This window comes from Centruroides vittatus, unplaced genomic scaffold (genome assembly GCF_030686945.1).
Source record: "Centruroides vittatus isolate TY-2023 unplaced genomic scaffold, ASM3068694v2 contig_357, whole genome shotgun sequence".
In the NCBI taxonomy this organism is placed as follows: Eukaryota; Metazoa; Arthropoda; class Arachnida; order Scorpiones; family Buthidae; genus Centruroides; species Centruroides vittatus.
The window spans coordinates 479,590-504,109 of NW_027122180.1; the positions used below are offsets into that span (position 1 = coordinate 479,590).

At 24.6% G+C, this 24,520-nt stretch overlaps 1 protein-coding gene across 3 annotated transcripts in view; it reads right to left on the reverse strand.

The window, feature by feature from the left end:
• LOC136974808 (transcription cofactor vestigial-like protein 2) overlaps nt 1–21,085 on the reverse strand; it is a 48,246-nt gene extending 27,161 nt beyond the window's left edge. For 2 of the 3 annotated variants that reach the window (XM_067269756.1, XM_067269755.1), the window contains exons 1-3: nt 21,065–21,085; nt 20,462–20,908; nt 20,044–20,356 (exon numbers count right to left, since the gene is read on the reverse strand). In XM_067269756.1, the coding sequence (XP_067125857.1) occupies nt 20,044–20,356; nt 20,462–20,626 (478 nt within the window). In that variant the 5' untranslated portion in view covers nt 20,627–20,908; nt 21,065–21,085. The remainder of the gene's footprint in view (nt 1–20,043; nt 20,357–20,461; nt 20,909–21,064) is intronic. The other variant, XM_067269757.1, reaches the window with a different exon arrangement.
• Nucleotides 21,086–24,520: the final 3,435 nt, after the last annotated feature.

Sequence of the window (24,520 nt, forward strand, 5' to 3'; positions counted from 1 at the left end):
TGGGAGTTATTTCGGTGAACAACCTCCTCTACCAAAAATCGATTAACTTCTACATTACTCTTAGCTCTATATGTAGATTCTGCCACACATTTTTTTCTTGTGTTGTTAATCTTGACTTCTGTAGTGTTATAACGGGAGAATGAACGCATATTTTAAATAACAGTTTCGTATCTCATCCTTTCAAAGTATAGAAATTTATTTGGATTAAGCTAACTATTCACAAATTTGAAGAAAAGCATTTCTAAAAGCAGTATAATGCCTATATTAAGGTTTGCAAACGCTATCTACAAGTTGTTTTTTAATCTAATTTTAACATTTTACGAAGGAATCTGTTGCTTACATGCAGACTTAGTCCGGTCGTGTGGCAATCTGCCAAAATGTTATCAATTTTGTTAAGCACTTTTATCTTTTTCGTGGTGAGAAAATTTTATTAGGTAGATATATATCATTAAGTTTGCACAGATGAAGTAGTCTAGTAATTCACTTTTCTTAAAGATCATAAATTCGGTATAATATAGGATAAACTTAAACATTTACTACCGAGTTCCATAAATTCCAAAAGTTAAGTGACGAAGAGAATCATTATATTAAAATCGCGGGTCTTGTTTAAACCTTTAAACTTCAGTTATTCAGTGTTCTTAGATCTAACTCATTTCGAAAATATATTGCTTTTTAAAGTAATTAAATATAATTCTAAGTTTAGATCTATGCAGCGGCCCATTTAAACGCTTTAGGATCTTTCCTAATTCTAAAACGCTTTCATAATTAGAACTTCTGGATAACTTATATTTTCTAAGTATCTAATATTAACTTAATTAAAACAAAAAATTTCCATTAAGCAATATTACACTTACAGGAATAAAGAAACTTTGCATCATCTTTAAAAATCTTATTGCAATTCTATTTTTAATTAAATTAATTTTAATTATTATCAATTAGTTCTACTTCTGAATGATCTGGGATAGACTTTTTCTTATTAAATGTAGAATATTTTATATATATTCTACATTTAATAAGAAAAAGTCTGTTCCAGATTATTCAGAATATTTTATTCTTAACAATATTTGGAAGGAAATAACAAAAAACCGCTTAAAATTTTAATTATATATATTAAATCATTACGTTCTTATCTTATATAAATCATTAAATTAAGATATTTACAATAATTTAAACATTTAATTAATATTTAAATTATTGTGATTTAATTGAAAGGAATCAAAAACAAACATAACTAAATATACAAATTTCTTCGAATTTAATTTAGTTATTTGATCTCTTTTTACCTAAAAATTTTACGTAAGTTTCAAGGAATCCAAAATAGTTAATTAGGCCTATCGTATAAAATTTCATAACTTAAAAAATCTGAACTTGATGTTTTAATAGAATCAAAATTATTTTAAGTTTTAATATCATTTAAAAGTAAACACTAAAGTTATTTTTAATACTTCATAAATTGGGTTTAAGGCTTATTTCATGAATAATTTTGAAATCCTAGCTATGTTTAGATATATTTTCAATTGTTCTGTTTAATTTAACTTGTTTTGATTAAAAAGACGAAAAAAACCGCGGCATATTTAATGAAATTAAAATTTTATTTTCATTATAATGTACTAAGTTTATTATTCTTTTAATCCAAAACTTACATAAATTATTCATAAGTATAAAACAATGGCTTAGTTTTAAATTCATTATTTTTATAAACTTACAGAGCTATTTAATTAAAATTTTTCAGATGTTAGCCACTATAGTATACATAAAACTGGGATTAATTCATGTTTAATGTGAATGATATTTTTATAGTTACGTTTTCTAATTTAACTCTAATTGAGGCTGGCTATATTTTATCGCCCGTAGAACATATCACTATCAGTAATGCCTCCCAGGCAAAGAGAGCCACTTATCTGGGCGGTAGCGGGACTCCCAGACTGCATGATTTGGACAAAGATGTGCTAATAGTAAGTAAGCAACGCTGTGTGAGGCCCATTTAGTCAGCATATATCCTCAGATTTGTGCGATAGCCTAAATTGTTTGCCTTCTCTTGTAAAGATGCAAAAACTGACAATAACGAGTTACCGATAAAGGCTTTCACTATCTTGATTTTTTATTTTATTTCATCGTATCGTGGTAAATATTTTAGTTAACAAGTAACCTTAAAGATTAAATTATTACACGTATGTAATCATTTTTAGGACGAGACAATTTTTTAAGTCGAGTTATTTGTGACACTTATAACTAACTGCTATTGGATTTCTCCAGAAATTGCTCTTATAAACTTCCTTTCGTTTTTTAGAAATAAGCTCTATAAATTTATAAGTTCATGGTTTTAAAACTTTACACTTATAAACTTTTTGGGGTAGAAAAATGTAGCAAGTTCAAATAAGTTCTGTTGTGTAGAAAGAAAATTCAAAAGTAACGAAATAAAGTAAATAATTATGTTTCTTTCGCATGTTTTTCCATTGTATTTACTTCTAAATAATTTTAAAGTAGCTTATACCGAATTACACAGCTTTACAAAGTTAATCTCTGAAGCTAAATTTTCTTGCATATTTAGGAATTAATTTTGCAGCAAATCCTTCTGCATTTAACTGAATTTTGATTCAGTTAATCCCAATCCAGATCGTATCGTGTTAATTTAAAGCTGTTGAAATTTCCAGTACATTTCATTAATGTACAGTACTAGAACACAAACTAATTACAAACGTATTCTTTGTTTTAAACTGTGAAATTCTCGTTTCATCGAAAACATTTTCATATTAATGAATACAGTTATTTATTGAATATTGCCATTAGTGTAGTGCTGTAAAGTTATTTAAAAGGTAATTAGCATTCTAGAAGCAGTTCGATATTTTCGTTTTCACTGAAAATCGTTTAGAAATAAATCAATGTAAAAGAATGTTTAAAATTAGGAAACGAATTTTTTTGTGTCAGATAATATTCGAAGGAAGTTTTGTAATAAGATTAAAGGGCTACCATAGTTACCAAGAAGGATTACAACCAAACTATTGTATCATAAAGTACAACACGGTTTATCCAACGTGTCACATCAATTTGAGCTTCCTAATGTTATTCAGAGATAAATGGAATGATTTGCATTCTGTAAATGCAAGATATTTATCGATAATGTTAAATTCTTTAACATGTCAATATTTAGTCGTTTGTCTATATTTAACAGTTCATGATAAAATAACTTAAGAATCTAGCAAACAAACTTATTTATTATGTAAGTTATACATGTAGGCTTTTACTTTATTTTTAAAATTTAATGATATAAGGCAAACAATTCTAAAAATTCGATATATTTCAGTTTAACTTTTTGTTATTTTATAGGCCTTTATATAGTTTTGGTAAATTTTAGAACATGCTTTTTAAATTCTCTTATGGTTTATTTACAAAATTTTCATATAAATCACGCAAACTAGAAATTATTAAGTCTAATCGATTAAAAAGCTTTGTATTTTAAGATGATAATAAGATTACTTTACAGGTTATTCTCAAAAATATTATTAAACTCAAATATATTTATTTAAATAAAATTTCTTTTTGTAATATTTTTCTTTGGTAAATGAAATAAGAAAATAATAATTATTTTTAAGCTAAAATTAAATATATTTTTATAATGTAATTTACGATTCCAAATGAAATAATTTTAATAATTTTGTGTTGTAAATGATTTAAATTCCCTAGGCCTGGTTATAAATTGATATATTTTCTATAATATTTTGTATTATGACTTTTTATATATTTACTTAAATTTTTTTTTATACTTTAACATTTAAGAAGTAAGCTATTAACTGTTTTAAAAATATATTTTAAACACTTTCATAATTTAAAAAACTTAATCTGACATAAGTTAGTAATAAAATAATTTTGAATATCAATACTATTTTAAGATACAAAGTAACAAATTTCAAAATCACGACTTATCAATACACCTGAAGTAAATCTAATAAAAAAAATCTATTAATACTTAGAAAATGTATCGAAATTCGTTTACTACGACAGAAAGTATTGCTTATAAATATAATTAAAAAAGAAAATTATGTTCTATAGTTACATCGAATGTATAAATCTGTAAATCTAAGTACAAATTTAAACAATAAAATCATTATTAGTACGCCTTTATCTAAACATTATGTCATAAGAATTATCTTCAAAAATGTTCTTCTAAAAAAAAAAAATCTCAAATAGACAAAAGCTAAGTTTTTCACTTACAACCACCTCGTTTGTATCTGCCGACTCCATATTAAAAGGAGAAGAAAGACAGATAAGATTACTTCCTTTCTTAGCTTAAAAGCCTATCTGCATTCACCGACAGCTCTTTATGCTATTCAATGCACACAATAGAAGCTTGTCTTCGTCTACATTACTTTTTATTTAACGTTGGTGGTCCTGCACGCAATCCGTTTTATACCTATGGTAGTAAAAAAGTAGGATCACGATTACGACAATATGGTTCGATTAGCAATTAAATTTATTTTTCTAACCATCTTCGAAGAAATTTTGACCATCTTCGATACTCTATTCAGCATAATATTAACGATTAATACAATGTTTTGTAGGTAAATTTGAGCAGATGGAGTTTCGGGCGATATTAATAACAATTACATTTTTGCTGCAACGTTTATAGAATAGAAATAAATAAATAGGCTTCGAGTTTGAGTCGAAACTTCACTTGAATGAAAAATGGTTAGTGTGACTAAAGTATTGCCTCGGTGAATGCTTTTTCACCATAATAAGTCGTCTCTCCGAGTTGTCATGGCAACCGGTTAAGGTACCACGGAGAGAAGGCATAGAAGAGACGACAACGTTCTATTCTTGTCGGACGTTCCCAGAATATTGGCTTCCGAGAATCTCCTCATAGCTTTGCATCGGTCGACTCCAGCCATAAAGTCGTCCCCTCTACCACCCCCATCCGATATCGATCTGATAGTTCTCTATGTCAGCTTTGCACTGGTTCTATTCTGTTCAGCAATACATAGAACAAGAAATACCAGTAATTTCTTGTATTTCGTCATCTATAATTATATACTAAATTTCAACTTTAATTACTTTATTAACGAATAAAAACGTAATACTTTTTAACGACTGTAATAAATGTAATTTTACTAATGAGATAATTCTTTAAACGTTGAGAATGTATTAAATTTACAGTTCGAGTTTACTGTCTCTTTCAAAATGCCGCAGCATCAAATGAAACTAACTTTAATATTGTTTAGAGATTTAAATATTTAAATAAGGAATCTATAGCGCTTTTTAAATGATAAAATTAATGTTTAAATATATTAAAATTTATTTAAAAACAAGAGAATAAAAAAACAAAAACAAAACACAACTAGACTTGATTGGAATAAAGTAAAAATAAAAATATTCCCGTTGATCTTAAATTGTCGAAAGTTAAATGTTTTCTTGGATTGTTTCATAATAGTATATTATCTTCCTTAGAAATTTTACAAAGCATACTATTAAGTGATAAGAACAGATTGTGTTTTAGGTTTTTTTCATAGTATTATTGAGTCCACGATGACAAATCGCGTAGTTTTCTTCACAAACAATAGAGTAGCTTGGTTACTACTACATTCGGTCACGGTGAAGGGACAGTAATTACATTATAACACGCTAGACTCCTGGCAGGGTGCAAGATAAACAGCTTTAGGATTATACATAAATATTGCGGTTGACCGTTTCTCTTTGAGTATCTTTAGAACTCACTTGTTAGGTCAAGTGGTAGGTCTAGTGTCGATGTTTCTGCATTTACGCTCGTATTTCGAAATTGTCTTGCATGTTTTATATTATTTTAGACACTTAAAAGGTTCCTCAATTTAAAATTATCAAAATTATATTGACGAATTTCTTTAGTTTAGAAAAACAGTTATTTTCAATTTTATATTTCATATACAATAGATCTATTTTATCGTAAAAAAAATATTAAATTTATTTTATTTTTTATTTATATTCGAATACTTCGTTTAAGCATTTTTATAAAATAAAATTTATGACCTTCTATTCAATCAAATAATAACAGAATTGGATTTATAAACATTTAAGTTGAGTTTTTCTAAGAAATTAGGGTACGGTATGCGTGCCCATTTCGTATTTTCTCGCCATCTCATGTTTGTCTACAGACATTGTAACTCAAAAATAAGAAGCATGTAACACGCTATCTATAAACATAAATGATAGCGGTTCTATTTTTAATATTTTTATGCCAATGAGTTAGTCGATTATATATATAGGCCTAGGTTAATCAGAACAGTTTACTTTATCACCAGAAAAACTTTAAAAATTAAATATAATGGCTTTGGATTCAAGTTTATTACTTTTATAAGATTTCCTAAAACTGGTGAGAAGAAATAAATATTATATAATAAAAATAATAACGATAGTAAAATATAATTACACACAATTAAAATCTAACATTAAACACTTTATTCAATGACTAAATTTAATAAATATAGCAAGAATTCACCTATATCAAATTAAACATTGATTTATCATGCAAAAAATGTAAAAATATAATTTGCATAATTTTTACTTACTCTGTGTTATTGCTTTTTTCATATTATTTAAAAAATAAAAAATAATTTCTTCTATCGTCAAACTTTGATGCCAGAAAAAAACAAAGGGAAAATAATAACAAAGGCATTAACTGTCTTCATTACATCGGCCAGAAACATTAACCATCTCATTCATATGCTAACATATTCTATTTATTTACTAAGCTTATTATATCTGCATAAACACATTATATCAATATCAATAAGTATAAATATAAATATCAGAAAATTTAGGGAAAAAATGAATAAACAGAATTTCCATCAAGGTAAGTTTTGTTGTATTACAAATTTTTTCCTATAGACTTAACATTTTTTCAAGCCACTTTTAGATTAATTATTAAATGTAATAAAGATTTCTTAAATATTAAATCTGCTTTTACAAATATATGTATAATATATGAAATTGGTAGAGAAAATATGGAAAAGGCCTGGTTATCATGTGTAAAACTATTCATTCATTCATGATATTGGAGAAGGCCTCTGACGTCGTGTCTAGAGCTATGTAAAGAAACGAGTCAGTTATTCAAGGGGATGAAAACTTTATCTATAGTTTCATTACTTTCTATTTTTAGAATCGACACATGCGCTGTTTATGTAAAAGTTCACCTGGCTTCCATTCAACTGATATACGACCTATGGTTGATGTGCGGTCGACAACTATGTTTTGATACTTCTCTACTTGAGCGTGAAAGTGCTTTGCTAGGATTGAAATTACATAAGACATTTAAACAAACAAAGAATATCTTTAATCGAAGTCAAGGTAAATCCAATTACGAAGAATTATGGGACAGTTTAAATTTTCATGTAAAATAAACCCATTTAAAACCTTTTAAATAAAATAATTCGTTTTAAAATGTAATAACATATTTATTTAAAATTAAATAAAGTGTATCTTACGTAAAAGCTGTTATTGTACATTTAGTAAAACTTATCATCTATCAAAAATATTTTATTTTTTACTTCTAGATTTAATTTTAAATCTGAACACGATAGTCTGTTGGAATGTACAATAAGATATATATAAATAAATTACATAAATATGACATAAGTGGATAGACTGTAGTTATAGGCTTCTTTAAATATAGGCCTAAATTTAATACTACAACATCTATATTTTAGTGGATTTTTATATAAATTTAACCTGATGTTGTCAAAGATTTCTTTGTTTAATTGTTATATAAGTTCAGGATAACAAAGCGCTTTCAATTATAAAGAGTGCTTATAGTTGTAAATGTATTATTTTGCTTAATATTAATTTTTGAATTAAAATTTTAAATTAAGCAAGTTATTTTTATTTATTTACAAACCAATTTGAATTTAGGATGATTAGAAAATAAATATAATGACATACCAGACAAGTTAGATCTTTAAAAATCACAAATGTATTGTTTTAAGAGGTGTCGTTAAAACTTTTTAAGTTGCTAACTTAATTTTTAATAGTTTAGAAAGGTTGCATTTTAAAGGTTTTAAGCTTTAGCTTATTTTATTGCAAAATAATGAGTCCAATTGGCAAAGGTATCAGAATTTTTTTTATTACCACTATATTTTTTCCTTTAAATTTAGCACATCTGGAGAATAGTAAAGTATTTAAACTACCAAAAGAGTTTAAATATTTTCTTTATTTTTAAAACTTAAAAATAATTTCTAATTTTAAGCCAATTTTTAATGATATAAATGATGGAGTCAATCATCATTTTAAACTAATAGAAATACATCAAAATTGTTTTTAGCAATTATGAATTACGTATAATATGTAATTTTAAATAAACTCTAAATTTTTATGCATCAAGAATAAAATATAATCATTCAAGCTTACCTTAACCTACTAAAAAAAATGGAGTTATAGATGCAATTAATATAAAATAATATTTTATTAATTAGAATATTGAAAAAATATTCATAAACTTTTATTAAGTTTTGAATATTCTAGTAAAGTCCACTAGAGTTAATATTCTATTAAAAAAATTTCCGCTGTTATTAACTTCCAATTTTCTACAGGCTAATATCTAGACATTCCTTTGTAATGGACTAAAGCTAATAATAAAAGAAGTAAAAAATCGTTTTAATATAGGATAAATTTAATATATATTATATTATATATATTTATACCCTAATTAATGTCTATAAGCATTAATTAATGTTGATAGTAATCTAAATTACTTAATAAATATAATAATTTACGTCAATTTTAAGTAATATTGAAAGTTATTAAAATGAACGAAAATTGATATTTTACTTCTAATTTTCTTAGAAATTTTCATTGAAAAATCTAAAACTTCATAATTTTCGAACAGTTAACTAAATTTAATAAAAGATTTTTGAGTTGTAATATGAACAAAATATTTGAAGTTAAACTTTGTTTTTAATATAGGTCCTTAAAGAAATTCTTATAGCAGTATATTTATTTGATTTTTAAGATATAAATTTCGTTTAACCTAGTTAAAATGATCTGAGACGGTTTCATAATATATATTGAAGATCGATAATTTAACTGAAAATAAATTTCTGTTTACAGATCGAAAATTTAACATTGATTAGTTATGCATATACATATATCAAAAATGGCCTTGAAAAAATCTGAAGCATAAGATTGGTCTATATTTGTAAATTAAATATCTTTAATACCCACTTTTATTACATTTCTAGGAGTTTGCTATGCAAGTGCTGAATAATTTAGTTTATCCTACACTTCCATAGTTCTAATTCGAAATCACTTTCAAATAACTATAATTTGTGATTTTTAAATAATTTCCCTGTTAAATATTAACGATTTATCATCATCAAATTCAATTTTTTAATCCTAAGATCAAATTAAAATAAAAATGAAAGCTATTTATGTAAATTTTTTAAGTACATCAATGTTTTATTATTTTAGATATTTTGTTGTTGTCAAGCTCGTAAATAAAAATTCCCTTCATATAATAAGATTAAATATTTCAGAAATTCCTTTAAAATTCTTAAGAAAACCGTTAACACAATAAACGGAATTAGTAATTCAATTAATTAAAATGCTAATTTAACTATATCAACATCATAATTATTACGTTAGACTGAAAAGTGGTTGTATAATGATTCCATTGTAAGGTATATCAACATTGGAATGATAACCTGTTTCGATCCTTCTGAGCTAAGGAATGTTTATGTACAGATGGAATTCTAATCATTGTCCATACAACTATGTATATGTAAACACTGAGTTGATATAGTAAAATGAATACGGATAATGTTATTGATACTACATATAATATAAGTCTATGCTAACCGTCCGGCCATTTATCACTTTCCGAATTAGCTCTGTTGATGTTTTAAATATATCAAAAAGTTTTAAGTGATAATTTAATTGTATACATTTGTATTATTGTATAAATTGTATTAATTTATATTGTTAATTGAATATGATAAAATAAAAAATATAAAAATTAAATTTATGAATATTATCTTTGTTGAATCACATTGTAAGATTAGATACATAAATCAATTAATTTAAGACAAATCTACAAATAAGAATAACGTGAATGTTATTTATGTGCAATTTAACAATGATTTTATCTATGTCTATTTGCACAAATAGTAATCCATATAACTTATAGATATTGATATATTGTATTATATTTTAGTAAAATTATAATAGTTCGATTAAATATAATAAGAACTAACCCATATAAATCACAGAGTCTACAGACTGTAAGTAGGCCTATAGGTATACTATAGATAAGATTTATACTATATATAGGAGTACAGTACCTAAATACTTAATTGGACTACTTATATAATTTGAATTAAAAATGATATAGGCCTACTGCCTAATTTATTTCATAATATAGTATTTTTTAAATTCTGTTTTTATTTGACAAAAAAAGGCTTACATTTGCAGCAGCAAGAAGTCCACTAAAATTAGGCCTAATTGAATTTTTAAGCTTCTATTTTAACATCCTTTATCTATTCTTGATATAATATGAACAGATCGGATTTAAATATATGTATAGAATTAAAATACAGTTTATATAAAATTAGTTAACCTTAGGAAATCTTTAACTTATATTTCTTTTCGACAATAGAAACAGTTCGCATCTCAACGTTCCAACATATTGCAGCTACAAAAAGGACACGTATAGGCCATTACCATACATCCGAGGAAGCATGAATATAGTTTCTATGCGGATATTCAATGGTTTGTATGTCACTTAATCTTAAATTCACAAAAGAGACAGTCTTAAAAAAATGTTACTTGAATGCAAATAATGTTTATTTTCCTGCGATTAGGATTCGTTGAAAACATACATTTGAAATTCGATTATTATCAAACTATAGATTAAGATCACATATTTACTCCTTTTAGTTTATTCTTGATAAATGGTTCCCAAATTTTATGTTTACAGTATCTTAAAATTTACTTTGAATGCTTATAATCTGTCTCAGGTATTTCAGGTAAAGTTTACAGTTAACCAACAAAAATGCCGATATTTTTGCTAGTTTTTTATATATTTGAAATAAAATATAAATATTCATTTATCCAACTAAATAACAATAATGAAGTAAATTATAAATTTAAGTTATTTCGGAACTTGTAGGCCTAAGCCTTTAGCGTATTATGTATTCAATTTTGATTAGAAGATAATAATATGTATATAAAGTACTGAACATTAGAAGTTAAATAGCAAGAAATTATATTGAAATTGTATTATAATAATTGAGATTTCATTCATACAGACTACCTATTCAATTTTTTAAAATAAGAGATAAAAATTAAACGTTTTTTTCTCTCAGGATTTCCACATTATTGTGAGTTTTTAAGCGAAAATTTCCCATAATTTTAAATTACTACTAAAATAGGCCTAAATCAGGTTACTTGTACATTCGCATTTTATTTTCATCCGAGTGAAATTTTTGTAAAATCAAGATTTATGTCGATATATATCAAACCGTTATCTATAATCAAATTTTTTGCTTTATAACTTTTAAAACTATAGTTATTATCAATATTTCTCAATGGTCAACACTTTGTCATTAATATTTATTAAAAAATAAATTATAGGCCTAAAATGGATAGACTTAAAATAGGCCTAGATTAAAATACATTCTAAATGTTAAATAAAATTTTTATTAAAAAGAATGTAGTCATTATACAATTATTTTTATGAGTTTTAGTCTAAATTTATTGAAATCTCTTACACGAAGTCTATAAGTCAGCGGCAAGTAAGATCTGTACATTTTGTCATGTAAAATATTTAATTTGATTTTTTAATGGATTAAAGCCACTAAAAATTAATTTTGTAATATTTGAGTTTTTAGCGATTTAAAAAAATCAAATATTATATATGTGTAAATTTGGTTTTTTCTATGAATTTAAGCTCAACAAATATAACAATATGCTACTAAAATTCTTATAAACTTCTTGTTATTTCTATGAAGGCTTATTATTTTTTCATTTAGTTTTCAAACTTAATGTTAAAAATCAAGATAAACGCAGTATTTAGTAGAAAAGACTACGTTCAATTTTTCTGAAGGTCTCCTTTAAGCAAAAATTTGCCGCTCTTATTTCTTTTCTGGATTGCATTTGATATAAAGTATTTATATCGTATATCCAATTATACCTTTAGAAATATCCGTATTAAATAAACTTCAAATGAGAAAGTGTTTATTTATTTCCTAAACTTTTTATCTAATACAGGAAAACGATATTAGAGAGAGAAATTACAAAATGCTATCCAGAAAACAAAAAAGCAATAGACTTTTGTTTACAGGAGCTTCTAGGAAAATTGAACATAACCTTTTTTGATAGAAGCTAAGCTTATTTTACATCTAAGCATCATCTAGGCATCATCTAGGCATTTTACTGCTAAAACTTTATATGATAACATTCGATTTATTTTATAATAGCTATTTTCAAGATTTTTCGAACAGTATTATTTATAAAAATTCTTCAAACGTATCTAATCCAGCATCAAATAAATAATAATTATATATAAAACAATCATGCCGACAAAAATTAGAAATATGTTATATTGCTAGCATTCTATTATATAGCCTAAATGAAAATAATAATAATGAATTTGAGTATAAATTAATTTAATGATAAGATGAAATCTTATTGGATTTACGATCTGCCGTTAGATTAGATTTATAACCATTTAAGGATATTGTAGACTCTACAAATAGATCAGACCTTGAGTAATGAGTTTATCATTAAAAGCAACATCCTCATTTATTAATAGATGTTTTTAGTGTGAAAACTAATAATGCTTGCAAAATATTAGTCACGTAACTTACTACATATCATATGCCATGTAATTTACTTATATAATATAATATAATACAACAATAAATGTTTACAAACAATTATTGTAAATAGAAAAGGAAATCGCGAGAAGAAAATCAGAAAATATATATATTTGTTAAGCATTTAAAGTATTGTTTTGTGTTAGATACGGTACATTTAAGTGTATGAGTGTTATAGAACTTACGGTTAAGCTAAATAAATCTTAAACTTTTTTTGAAAATTAAAATTACCTACTTATCTATTTACTTATTTTTAAAATAAATTTATCAAACTTTAATGTGTTTAATAGCATATTTTATCAAAAACTTAATAATAAAGCATAAAAAATAAAATCGAATTATAAAGAGTTTAAACTTATAAATCATAAGTATCCTTGAGAGTATGAAATGTCCAATCTACTAACAAGGCAATAAATTTATTCTATCTCTGGAGACGAAATAAATTGGCAACAAAAAATTTCAAAATTAATTTTTTCTACACTGATCTTATGTAATGGTGTTATTGAATACTTCGGCTTATTGTAGAACTGTTAGATTAGAAAATTGTTTGTGAAGTATTTTACTTGATTAAAAAACAAAATATAAAATAAATTATATTTTACACATTATTTATTTTATCTTTGTTTGTTAAATACTACATTTATTTCGTTTTTTAATATGCTACATTTTATATTTGATTCCGTGAAATAAGCAGAAACACAGCTTCTAAAACATTAAAGTCTGAATGGATTCAAAATAGACTAAGTCATTCATAATTAATTAACAAGTTTCATGCGCAATTAAAAATACTATATTGTATTAAATTATTATAAATTTTAATACAACTTAATTTAATTAACTTTTCTAATTCTAGATATTAGTTCCTCAAAAACGAACTCTAATTTATAACTTTTTTTTAGTAAATATGAAGAAAATAGGAAATAAAATTAGCAAAAAATTATAAACTTAATGTTATTTATTATAAATTTAGTATTAGCCTATACATTTTATTATATAATATATTCTTTCTTAATGAAGTAAAAAACTAATCTATTATATTTACATTGAATTAGATCGCCATCATATATATTCCAATATCTAATTCTATGCCTTATTTAAATACAGTTTTAATATGATTTGATGTTTATAACTTCAATTCTCATATTGTGCGGGTTAAAATTAATATATAAATACACATAACGTAGCTTGTAATGCATAGGTGTAAAATACATAATTCTAAAATAAAGTTAAACCAAGAAAACAAATTGTTCTTGAGGAATCCTTGACATTCCAAACATATCCTTCGTATCATATTGAATTCGATAAATTTATAAGTTAACAAATTAGACATTTAATTATTTTACGTATTTATCTCTGGTAAATTGATAGACACTTTAATCTTTTACTTTTTAGTATATTAATTTAATTCTACCATAAAACAATGATCAAAATAAAATTAATTTTACAGTTAAATATCAAATATTTGTACGAATGATTACAAATCGTAATTTTTAATTATAATTTATAACTTTAAATTTCAAAATAATTTTATTTTTACAAATAAATTGATCAGAATATTTCAGTTAAATAAATAAGATATTGAATGCAAATTATTGATTTCAGCAAGGACATTTGACTTACCCTATAAATTTAATATATATTGATTATAACTTAAACTTAAGAATATTGTATAGTCGTAAGGTTAAGTTATAGATTCTAAGTAAATCTTAAGTCGTATAGGTTAACATATTATGTTTGCCTATACGACTTAAGACTTACTTAGAATCTACTATAATTAATATTATTTTCAAAAATATAAATTTTATTATTGATTAAAATTTATTTAAATCAAATAAACTCTAATGAAAATGGAAATTAATAGTTTTAAAAGTTCATTTTTTTGAAGATAAGATGTTAAATAAAATAATTAAATTGACAATATTACATATTGTATGTATATGAATTTTTAAAATATAAATAAATACACAGACCTGAAAATAATAAAAATATCGTTATATATCATTTGCATTTATTTATTTATATTTTCAAAAATCATAGTCTAAATATAAGACTTATTCCTCATTATCATTATTGTGGGAAGAGATAACTGATTAACATTTTATTCCGGATTACAGTTCATTTATATGCGTGTAATCATGATTAAAAGATTATCAGGATTATATAAAATATATTTTAAAATAAGAAAAATTGAAAAAAAAAGTCAGTATTAAAGGTAAATAAATGGGTTACATCTGCCACGCTTTATGTTTCTAAATTAACGAGAGCTTTTTTTATTTCTGGTTAATAGCGAGAGCGTTACTAAACCCGATTGCAAAATGGCAAAACCTAAATTTAAACAGATTTAATAAGAACTATTAAGAATAATGTTTCATATAACACCCACAACCAATTTACCGTTATAAGGACTGAACTACGACAGCTGTATGGGTATCATCTTTCTAGCTAGAACTAAGATCAGATAAGAATAAGCTTAATGTTGCACTATACCTTTAAAACTAAACTAGACTTACATTCTGTCTACATTACACTTTATATTTTTATAATGTTGAACGTATGCTATTAAATTTCAATTAATAGTATACGTTAAAAAATGATGTATTGTAAATGCTTAAAAATATATTAAAGTATAACATGTCTAGCGTACAAGCTCTTGTTTATGTAAATTTATAATTATTTATTATATGGCATGGCTGAAAAAATAATGAAAACAGGTAAACAAATTTAATTTTTGATTACTTCAATAAAATAAAATATCGTAAATGTAACATTTAAAAACTTTGTTTACCTTAAGAGCATTAAAATGAGAGCTCTACGGTATTAATCAACCGGCCAAACATTGAACGAATAATTCGTTATCGTTTTACATGTATAAACGAATAATAAACAAATAAATTTAGCGTATTTCATCTAGGTTTAATGTAACAATGATTCATTCGCTACATAATATTGTTAATATTAATGACGCTGAAGTTATACTTTAGCGTCATTAGCAAATAAATCTAATACGCTATGGATTTTAGTAAAATAATGATATTATAGATTTCATGTTAATACTAAATTGTTCCATTTAATAAATATTTATGGGAGAGACATTACTTTATGATACAAACTAATAAATTTTCAGTAATTATTTTCCGACATAGATTTATTTTAATGAAATTTAAACATTATAGAAAAACTTATGTTGCGTACTTATAAAAGTATCGAATTTCTTTACTAAATAGGAATATGAAAGCGTAAAGAGCAATTTTATATTGTGAAGACAACGATAAACATAGCAAAAAAAATATGAATAGAAAATGTTATTCTATTTTTTACGTGTAGTTGAGGAAAAAATCTATTAACACTACTTTTATTTTTATACATGGGAGTTATTTTTGAAATTAATATTCCAGAGGAGATTTGCTAGCGTGACAACAAAAATGTGCTTAAGTCATCAACGCACAAATTCAGAACACATGATATTCAATGTGAAGACACCGTAAATGTGACGATACATTCGTGCTGACAACCGTGACGCTTTTCAAGAACAATATCTTGCAACTCATCAATCTATCAAAAATAAGTTTCTCTTTATAATGTTTCCCTCGAAGAATGCAGATTTATCATATTTATCATAAAATTATCTTTTTTAAAATCTTTTGTTCTGCTTTCAAATAAGAAATTCAAAGAGAAAATAAATATATATCATAGTAATTAAATAAATAATATATCGAACAGAAACGGTAATGTTAATCTAATTCTGATTGATCTTAATATCATAATTGAGAAGATTAACGCAATCATTTTTTCCATTACATATCACTAATTAATATGTAAATTAATAAACTTTCATAAAATAGTTTTAAATTATATATATATATATATATATATATATATATTTCATTTAATGCAGACTTGCGTACTTTCGATAATTTTTGATAATAATGATCTATAAATTTTAAATTGGATGTAGATTTTTAATTATGTTTGATCTAATATGTTAATTCGTTTTTGACATGCAAATTAGTTAATGATATATTTAATACATAAAGTATCAATTTTTAATGTAAAATTATTAAACATCATTTGCAAAAAAGAAAGGGGAAAAAATGAAAAGAAGTTGCGAATCAAGCTTAATAACTTTTTCTTTGACAATGTTACAATTTTAACAATATTATTTACTCAAACCGTTTTTTCTGAAGGTGTAAAAAAGACAGTTGACTCATTTCTTCAGCATGTCAATTGTATTTTAAGTGACTATGTACTGTACAGTATATAGACAAGCAACACGCACTTCTTTCTTATAGCACTAACACTAGCAATCTTTTCTGGATAATGCTTTTAAGTAACTAAGAAGCATATTGATAATGAACACATAAAAATCTAACCTAATTTATTAAATATGCTAATTGATATGAACTAAATCAGTTTAATAATTGTATTGATTATCCTGTTAAATTATTACAGCTTGTATTATATTGTAATTTGTAGACGTATTGATTTACTCAACAGTTTAATTATGTAAATTTCTTTTTAGTGTTTTTAAAACGAATAAGATGTTCCTGGGTTTTTTGTTATAAGCGTTTAAGTTATAACGTCAACAATATATTTCAAAAAGTCAATTCGAGATCTCAAGGCTTATTAATAGAAAATATTGCATAAAAAATTATTAATATATTATCGCCATCTGTTGGTTAAAAGCAATACTAAATAATAAAGGGTTATTTTATATTTGCATATAATTTCTCTCCCTTAGTTGTAGCAACCTAAAAACCTTAGTTTCTTTTATGAAGCAATTCGACTATAATTAAAAATATCTTTGCAAATTTTACAATTTTTCAAACTCAATTAAAATTTTATGTTATATCTAAGAATTATAATCTATGGCCTAAAGCATTTTGTTAGCCTTCAAGTTTTGTGCATTACAAGAATGAGTTAAGTCTTTAACATAGTCAATCCGTCTTTGTCTTCTTCAAAAAGATCCAGACCAATAGCAAATAAAAGAATGATTTATAAGAGCATGCATTCCAATGACAATCTGGCATTATTAAATATTGGAATTTTATAGAGAATTTCGTTAAGTTAATAAATTTTAATATTAATATCTAATAATAAACGTTTCTTCTAATAAATCTTAAATTACAGGTATCAAATTTAATGTAGTCAAACTGCTGTGAATGAGTATTACAAATAAAGAGTAATATAAATGTATATATTAAAGATAATGAGTTTTTGATTATATTGATTTAAGGAAAATAAAATATTTAGTAGACAAATATTTAAATACTAAGTTAATAAGAAAATCACTTTGAATATTACCCGATTTTACGTGTTTTACTACGAGATAAACTATAACTAGGCATTGATAATTTATATATATTAATTGTTAATAGTGCTTGTTTAATTTAGCCTAAACAATGTTATAGTAAATCATATTCAAAATTAGTGATAGGCCTATAAAAATGATGATAATTATGATTTTAATATACATTTAATTTGCTTTAATAACTTTTAAGTAAGATAATTTTAAAAACAAGATTAATTCAAAGAAATTATATTTCATGTAATTTTTCTTTTTTTTTAAATATTTAAATGATTTATATGCATTTATATGTATACAGTACCACAAGTTTACTTTTATAATATGCTGTTCGTACGAAAGTATTTATTTTTGACTGAATAAGATTTTTAAAAAGCTAAACTTTAGACCAGACTTTTTCAATTTTTTTGGATTATTATTTTAACTTCTAATCTAAAAAGATATTTATTATTTATTTAAGAGTCCGATGCTTTAATTTGGCTTACTTAAAAGTTAACAATTTTTAATTATTTTAAATAAGTAATGAAAGTAAACTCGGTTCTCTGTAAATAACTTATATTAATTATTCACTTTTAAGATTTAATATATGAAAAGTTTCAATTTTAATGCATTATAGTGAATTATTTATAATGAAGATTATAAGATATTTTAAATTATTTAATTCATTAATAGAATTTATTAATTTTATTGATATTTTATATTTTATGGAAATTAAATTTATTTAATTTTTTTAAGTTGTAAAAAATATTCTTAATATAAATGACATAAATAAATGTACAATATTTTAAAATAATTTGTTTTGAAATTACGTAATGTGACAGATTAAGCTACATTGAATAGTTCTTGTATAGAGCTACAACCGAAGATGATTAAAGTTCTATTGTTTTTCTAGTTCTATTTGTACTCATGTTTATGTAACTTAGCGAGAAACATGTGTTCTTATATAGACCCAACTATAAATCTAGATCATGCAAACTTACGATGCTTACTTACTACTACTAAATTGATTTAAATAGCAAAACACTTTTTAATTTCTATTTAACGGGATAAAAACCGAATTTAAACTATGCATAATTTGTAAATAAAAATAAAGCAACAAAGAAAAAAGTTAATAATTTATAAAGCAATTGAATATATTAAACCAAGAGATGACAATAAATATAGAACACTCATCGGTTATACTTCAGTTTATAAAATTTATTGATTAATCGTAGAAAATCTAGATCATGATTACGAGGCTTTTTCAATATAATCATATTTAGGTAAATGGTTATTCAGGAATCATTGACCTGATTATTATTTATTTAATTCATGTTTGCATGGATTTTAAATTAATATATTATTATTTAAATAATTCAATTATACAATCTAATTTCATTATTAATTACGTGTATATCAATCAGGTTCAGATAATACTTTATTATTTTATTCTCATATTATATTTTTTTGTGTCATATTCATTGATATATGATCTTTTCTTTCATTCTCAAAATTACATTTAGAAATGTAAGAATGATTAATTATTAACAAATGGGATTAGATTAAGACCAACATACTGTAATATTTCCCGGAGAATAAGAAGAAAATAAAATAATTACAGTTGTTTATGATCGTAAGTGTAAAATTTAGATGATTTATTTGAAATAAGATTTAATGACAATTTTATAAATATTTTTGAACTATAAATATTGCTATTATTTAGTGTATAAAAATAAATAAATAAATTTTTTCCTATTTATGGGAGTAGTTGACCTTTTAATAATACGATATGATAAGTACCATTTATTAACAACATGTAAATAGTAGACAAGATTTATTATAATAGGAGAAACTTGTTTGTTTACGTTAAGACATTAAGCCTAATGGAAGAGAGTGGGCCGGCCTATGGGCCAAGAAATATATGCTCACCTTTCATCACCGATCCTCTGTCTGTGTCGGGGGAGTAGCTGCTGGGTTGACTTAAAGCTCGACTAAAATGTTCGTCTACAACCGATGCTAAATCACCAGTGTAGTATGTAAAGACAACGCAATTGGCCGATAGATATTGGGCATCGGCAGTTCCTGAGGCTACTCTGCTCTTCTCCGCGTCGGTAGCAGCATGGCCTACAGCACAATCGCCGGTGGCTCTTGCTGCTGTTGTGCTATAGTCGCTTCCGCTAGCGGCAGCTGTAGAAGCGGCAGCGTGTTCCAGAACATCGTTTGTTTTGGGCATTCCAAATTTCTGAAACGAAACACGTCTCGATATTAAATACATCGTATCGGTTTGGCATTTCGGTACTTTTATTTATTTTGTTCGCATTCTTGGAGGTACGGAAAGAATACTTACTTTAGACAGTTGAGTCTGTGGTATGGGAGGAGGTGCCGCCGTTAAGGTGACGGGACTAGTTGCTGCTGTAGGAGTCGAGGCGGCAGCAGCCACCGCTGCAGCCGCCGGCCTCTGATACGGAAAGTACGGCGAGTACGGCTGATACATTATTTCTGCACAACTCATCGCGGAAATAGTCTCTCCGCTACCCTCTTCACTGGACTACTCCGACTACTCGAACGCAGCCAACACCCCGCAGCAGTGTCTTTACGCTATGATCGATGTGCTAGTGGGATAAGACCTAGTAGGTGGGCACTGCATTTAGGCAACACCTACTGCTATCGCTTCGACCAATCGCGCAAAGGAGTATACTTGGCTCGTATTGAACATCAATAATGGTTGCTTCCAGATGCCTTATTGTCTTAAATTCGTATAAATAAAGGTGTTAAGTCAAATTTATGCTTACACCTGTCAATGGAAAAATAATAATTTAATTTTGAAAATTGCCTATGTTCTAAACTGAAAGCCATCTGATCAATAAAATTACTTTTCTTAAATGAAATAAAAAAAAAAAAAAAAAAAAAAGTTAGAATTCGTAACATCGAAGCCTAAGAAAGTAATCACTTTTATGGTATTTCTTTAATATTTTATGTGTTGTAGCGGTGGTTCTTTTTTAACATCCGGTTCTTCTCTCCCTCTCTTCGTCCAGATCCTCCTGGAAGTGTCTTTGGTGTCATCCTCTTACACATCTCTTACCTAATGACCTGGAACTCCTGTGCCAGATGAAGATTTGTCAAATGACAGCAAGAAGATAGGGAGTAGGTTTAGCTGTTTTTCCATCCTGAAAAGACTTTATGTAAGATAGCTTATATCATATGCTATCTGAAAAGAAGAAAACGATTTTTATTACGCTTAACTACTTAAAATATGATCGGTAATACATTTACAAATTCAATCATTAGCATTTTATTTTAAAAATTTAAAAAATAAAGGCAAAAATCGACCAAAACAAGCTTGATTTATTCATTTTAATTAATCAAAACTCATTGTATCTTTAATTTTTTATAAAAAGTCATAATTTCTTTATTGATTAATTTTTTAAAATATTTCTGGAAATGCTTAATATTATAAGCAAGATAAAAATGTGAAAATATTTTTAAATAACTAATTTTTTAAGAAACTTTTTCTACATTCTGAAAATAATTTTTAGTTTTATTTTTTAATTAAAATAATACACTTTCTTTAAATCTAATTTAAGCTTATTTGAAAAATAAATTAATGCTGTGACTTAGATTACTCCAATAACTTTCATACCGTTTAAAGCCATTTCGTAAGATGAATACAAAACAGAATAAAAACTGTCTTTCTCTAAATAAAACAAAAAGGAAAAAAGGAAGTGACAACTGAATAGAAGTGAAGTTTGTACGGCAGTATGACAAAAGCAATTATGTAGGTTAAACTTAGTCCAAAAAGTCAAAGAAAACACGACAAAACTCTTTTATTTGGAAATCACTAACGAACTTCAGCTAGAAACAATGTTAATCTTATCATTGTCTTATTTATGTTATATAAACTGTAAAAGAAAAAAATATATATATATTGAATGTACTGTATTAAAACTTTTCAAAATCTTTTTTAATTAATTAATTTCTAATTTAAAGAAATATAATGATACATTTTCTAATTAATTTCTGGTTAAAAATTCAAATTATTGTATGAAATATTATACTTTGATTCATAATGTTACATGTTAAATTTAATTCATAATTTATATAAAAATAGAAAAAATAAATATTATCTCTCCTTTTTAATATTGGATATTTTCCAAATTTTAAGATTTTTCGATAATAAAGAATTACACTATTCCTACCGAATTAACTGTAATAAATTCAGTTATATGACATATATTATAACGAAAAAATTAAGAGCTTTTAATGTTTAATTAAATTGTTTTAACTTTAATTTTAATCTTGCAAGAAAATATAAACAGAATTGACGCGTGGATTATCATACTACCTCTCATAATAAATTATTTAAATTAAAAAAATTAAATTATAAAAAAGAAACTGTAAATGTGAAAAATAACTTATAAGAATTTTAGAGTATAAAAATTATTTATCTACAATATAAAGATATCATAAAAAATAATTTGGCATGATCTCAGAAAGAAAAATCCAGTTGTCATTCAAAGATAATTGACTTTCTTTCTTCCTAAATTTTCAAAATATTTAATAAAGTCGTTTTAGGGCGATATTTTTACGTTTATTTATTGAAAAATCTATCAGAAGTTTCTTAATATAGATTTAACTGATTAATGGTTCAATAGTTGACATCGTATGAAACAGTTACAATAGATTTTACAGGGTTTGTTTAAGTGTATTGAGTTATCGATTATATATGAAGATTTCTAATATTTGTACATTACTTTCAAAACATATCGATATACAGTATAATGAAAACTGTTTATTGTTGAAATAATAAAAATAAACCATAAATAAACTATAGTATCAATTCTTTATAAGATTTTTATAGTCTATTTACAATTTTCATTAACTTATTTTCTTTTAAAAGTTAGTAAAACTAAAATTTATAAGAAGTTTAAAAGACTTATTTCTATTTTTAACTTAAAAACATTTAATATCTTACTTATTTCTGTACTTATATTTATGTTATTTATTTTATTAAATACATCTATAAATAAACTTAAAAAACAAAATTAAATTATAAAGTAATTTGCTGGAAAGCTTAAAACAGAAATCTATATTTGACATAGTTTAAATATGAGAGACTTTTGATATTTTATTATACATAGAACAACGTTAACTGTTATTTAAATTACAGATATATAAAGAATTTAAAAAACTATTTGACAAATCTCTTACTAGAATTTAAAAAGAAGGGCACTCTGATATATTGTGATATCAGCTCGTGAAGGCCCAGATATTAAGGTACAGTACAGGCATTTCTAGAATACATCTATCTGAAAGTTTGAAGCTAATTCAGATGTATGTATAGATTTATCCTATGTAAAAGTCGATTTATAACATCTTGTATACAAATATAATAGAATAGATTATTATATTTTAATTATACAAACGATTAGTCTGTAGGCTTACGCTAATACTGTACAAACTGTAGATTAATTCTAGTTTAAAATGTTACTCAACTTTCAGAATTTTAAATTTAATATTTATAAAACTGCATTTGGGTAAGTTATACATTAATTTATGAAAAATAATTAAAAACTTCTGAATTTTATATTAATGCAAAGTGTAGAACTTTATATGTTAAAATAAGTTACATGGAAAGAAATACATTTGTTCAGTATATGGATAGATTTGATTTTAATACGTAATAAACAAATTCAGATATATCTGATATAAAATCAAAGTATGTCATGATCTGACGAATAAATTAATATATTATAAAATTAAATTTAAAAATAAATGAAACTAAAGGCTTTAGTTTAAGCATAAAATCAAAATAAAATTAGAGAATTAAATAATTTTTATATATTAATAACATATGTTTTTCTTTAATTGACTTATAAATAGTATCATATTTAATAACAATAGATTAATTTATATTTATAAACAAAAAGAAAAATGTTTATTCAATAACTAATATTTCTTATTAGTTAATTAATATACATATATCAAAAATTATAATATATTCAAAACTTATTTTATTTAATTAATTATTTTCTGTCCAAAATTAATTTTTAAAAACTATTTTATTTAATTATTATTTAGGCCTATAATAAATATTTAATTGATGCTAATTTTACGTATTAGATCCTATTCTTTAGAGTAGTTCTAATCAGACAACGTGTATAATGAAAAGAATTGTTTATTATTTAGGCTATAATATTACAGAATAAAACAAAGTTATTTTGATATATGCATAGAAACGATCTAATATTCGAGTTTGTATAGCTATTTTGAAGTCGGGATTATTGCCTAAGTCTTATTTTTGTTCCTTATTGAAACTATAACTTAACTATAAACTCTTTAAACTATGATTTTTAAAATTTCTATTATTATTATTAAGTTAAAAAATTCATTTTATAAATTTTAAAGA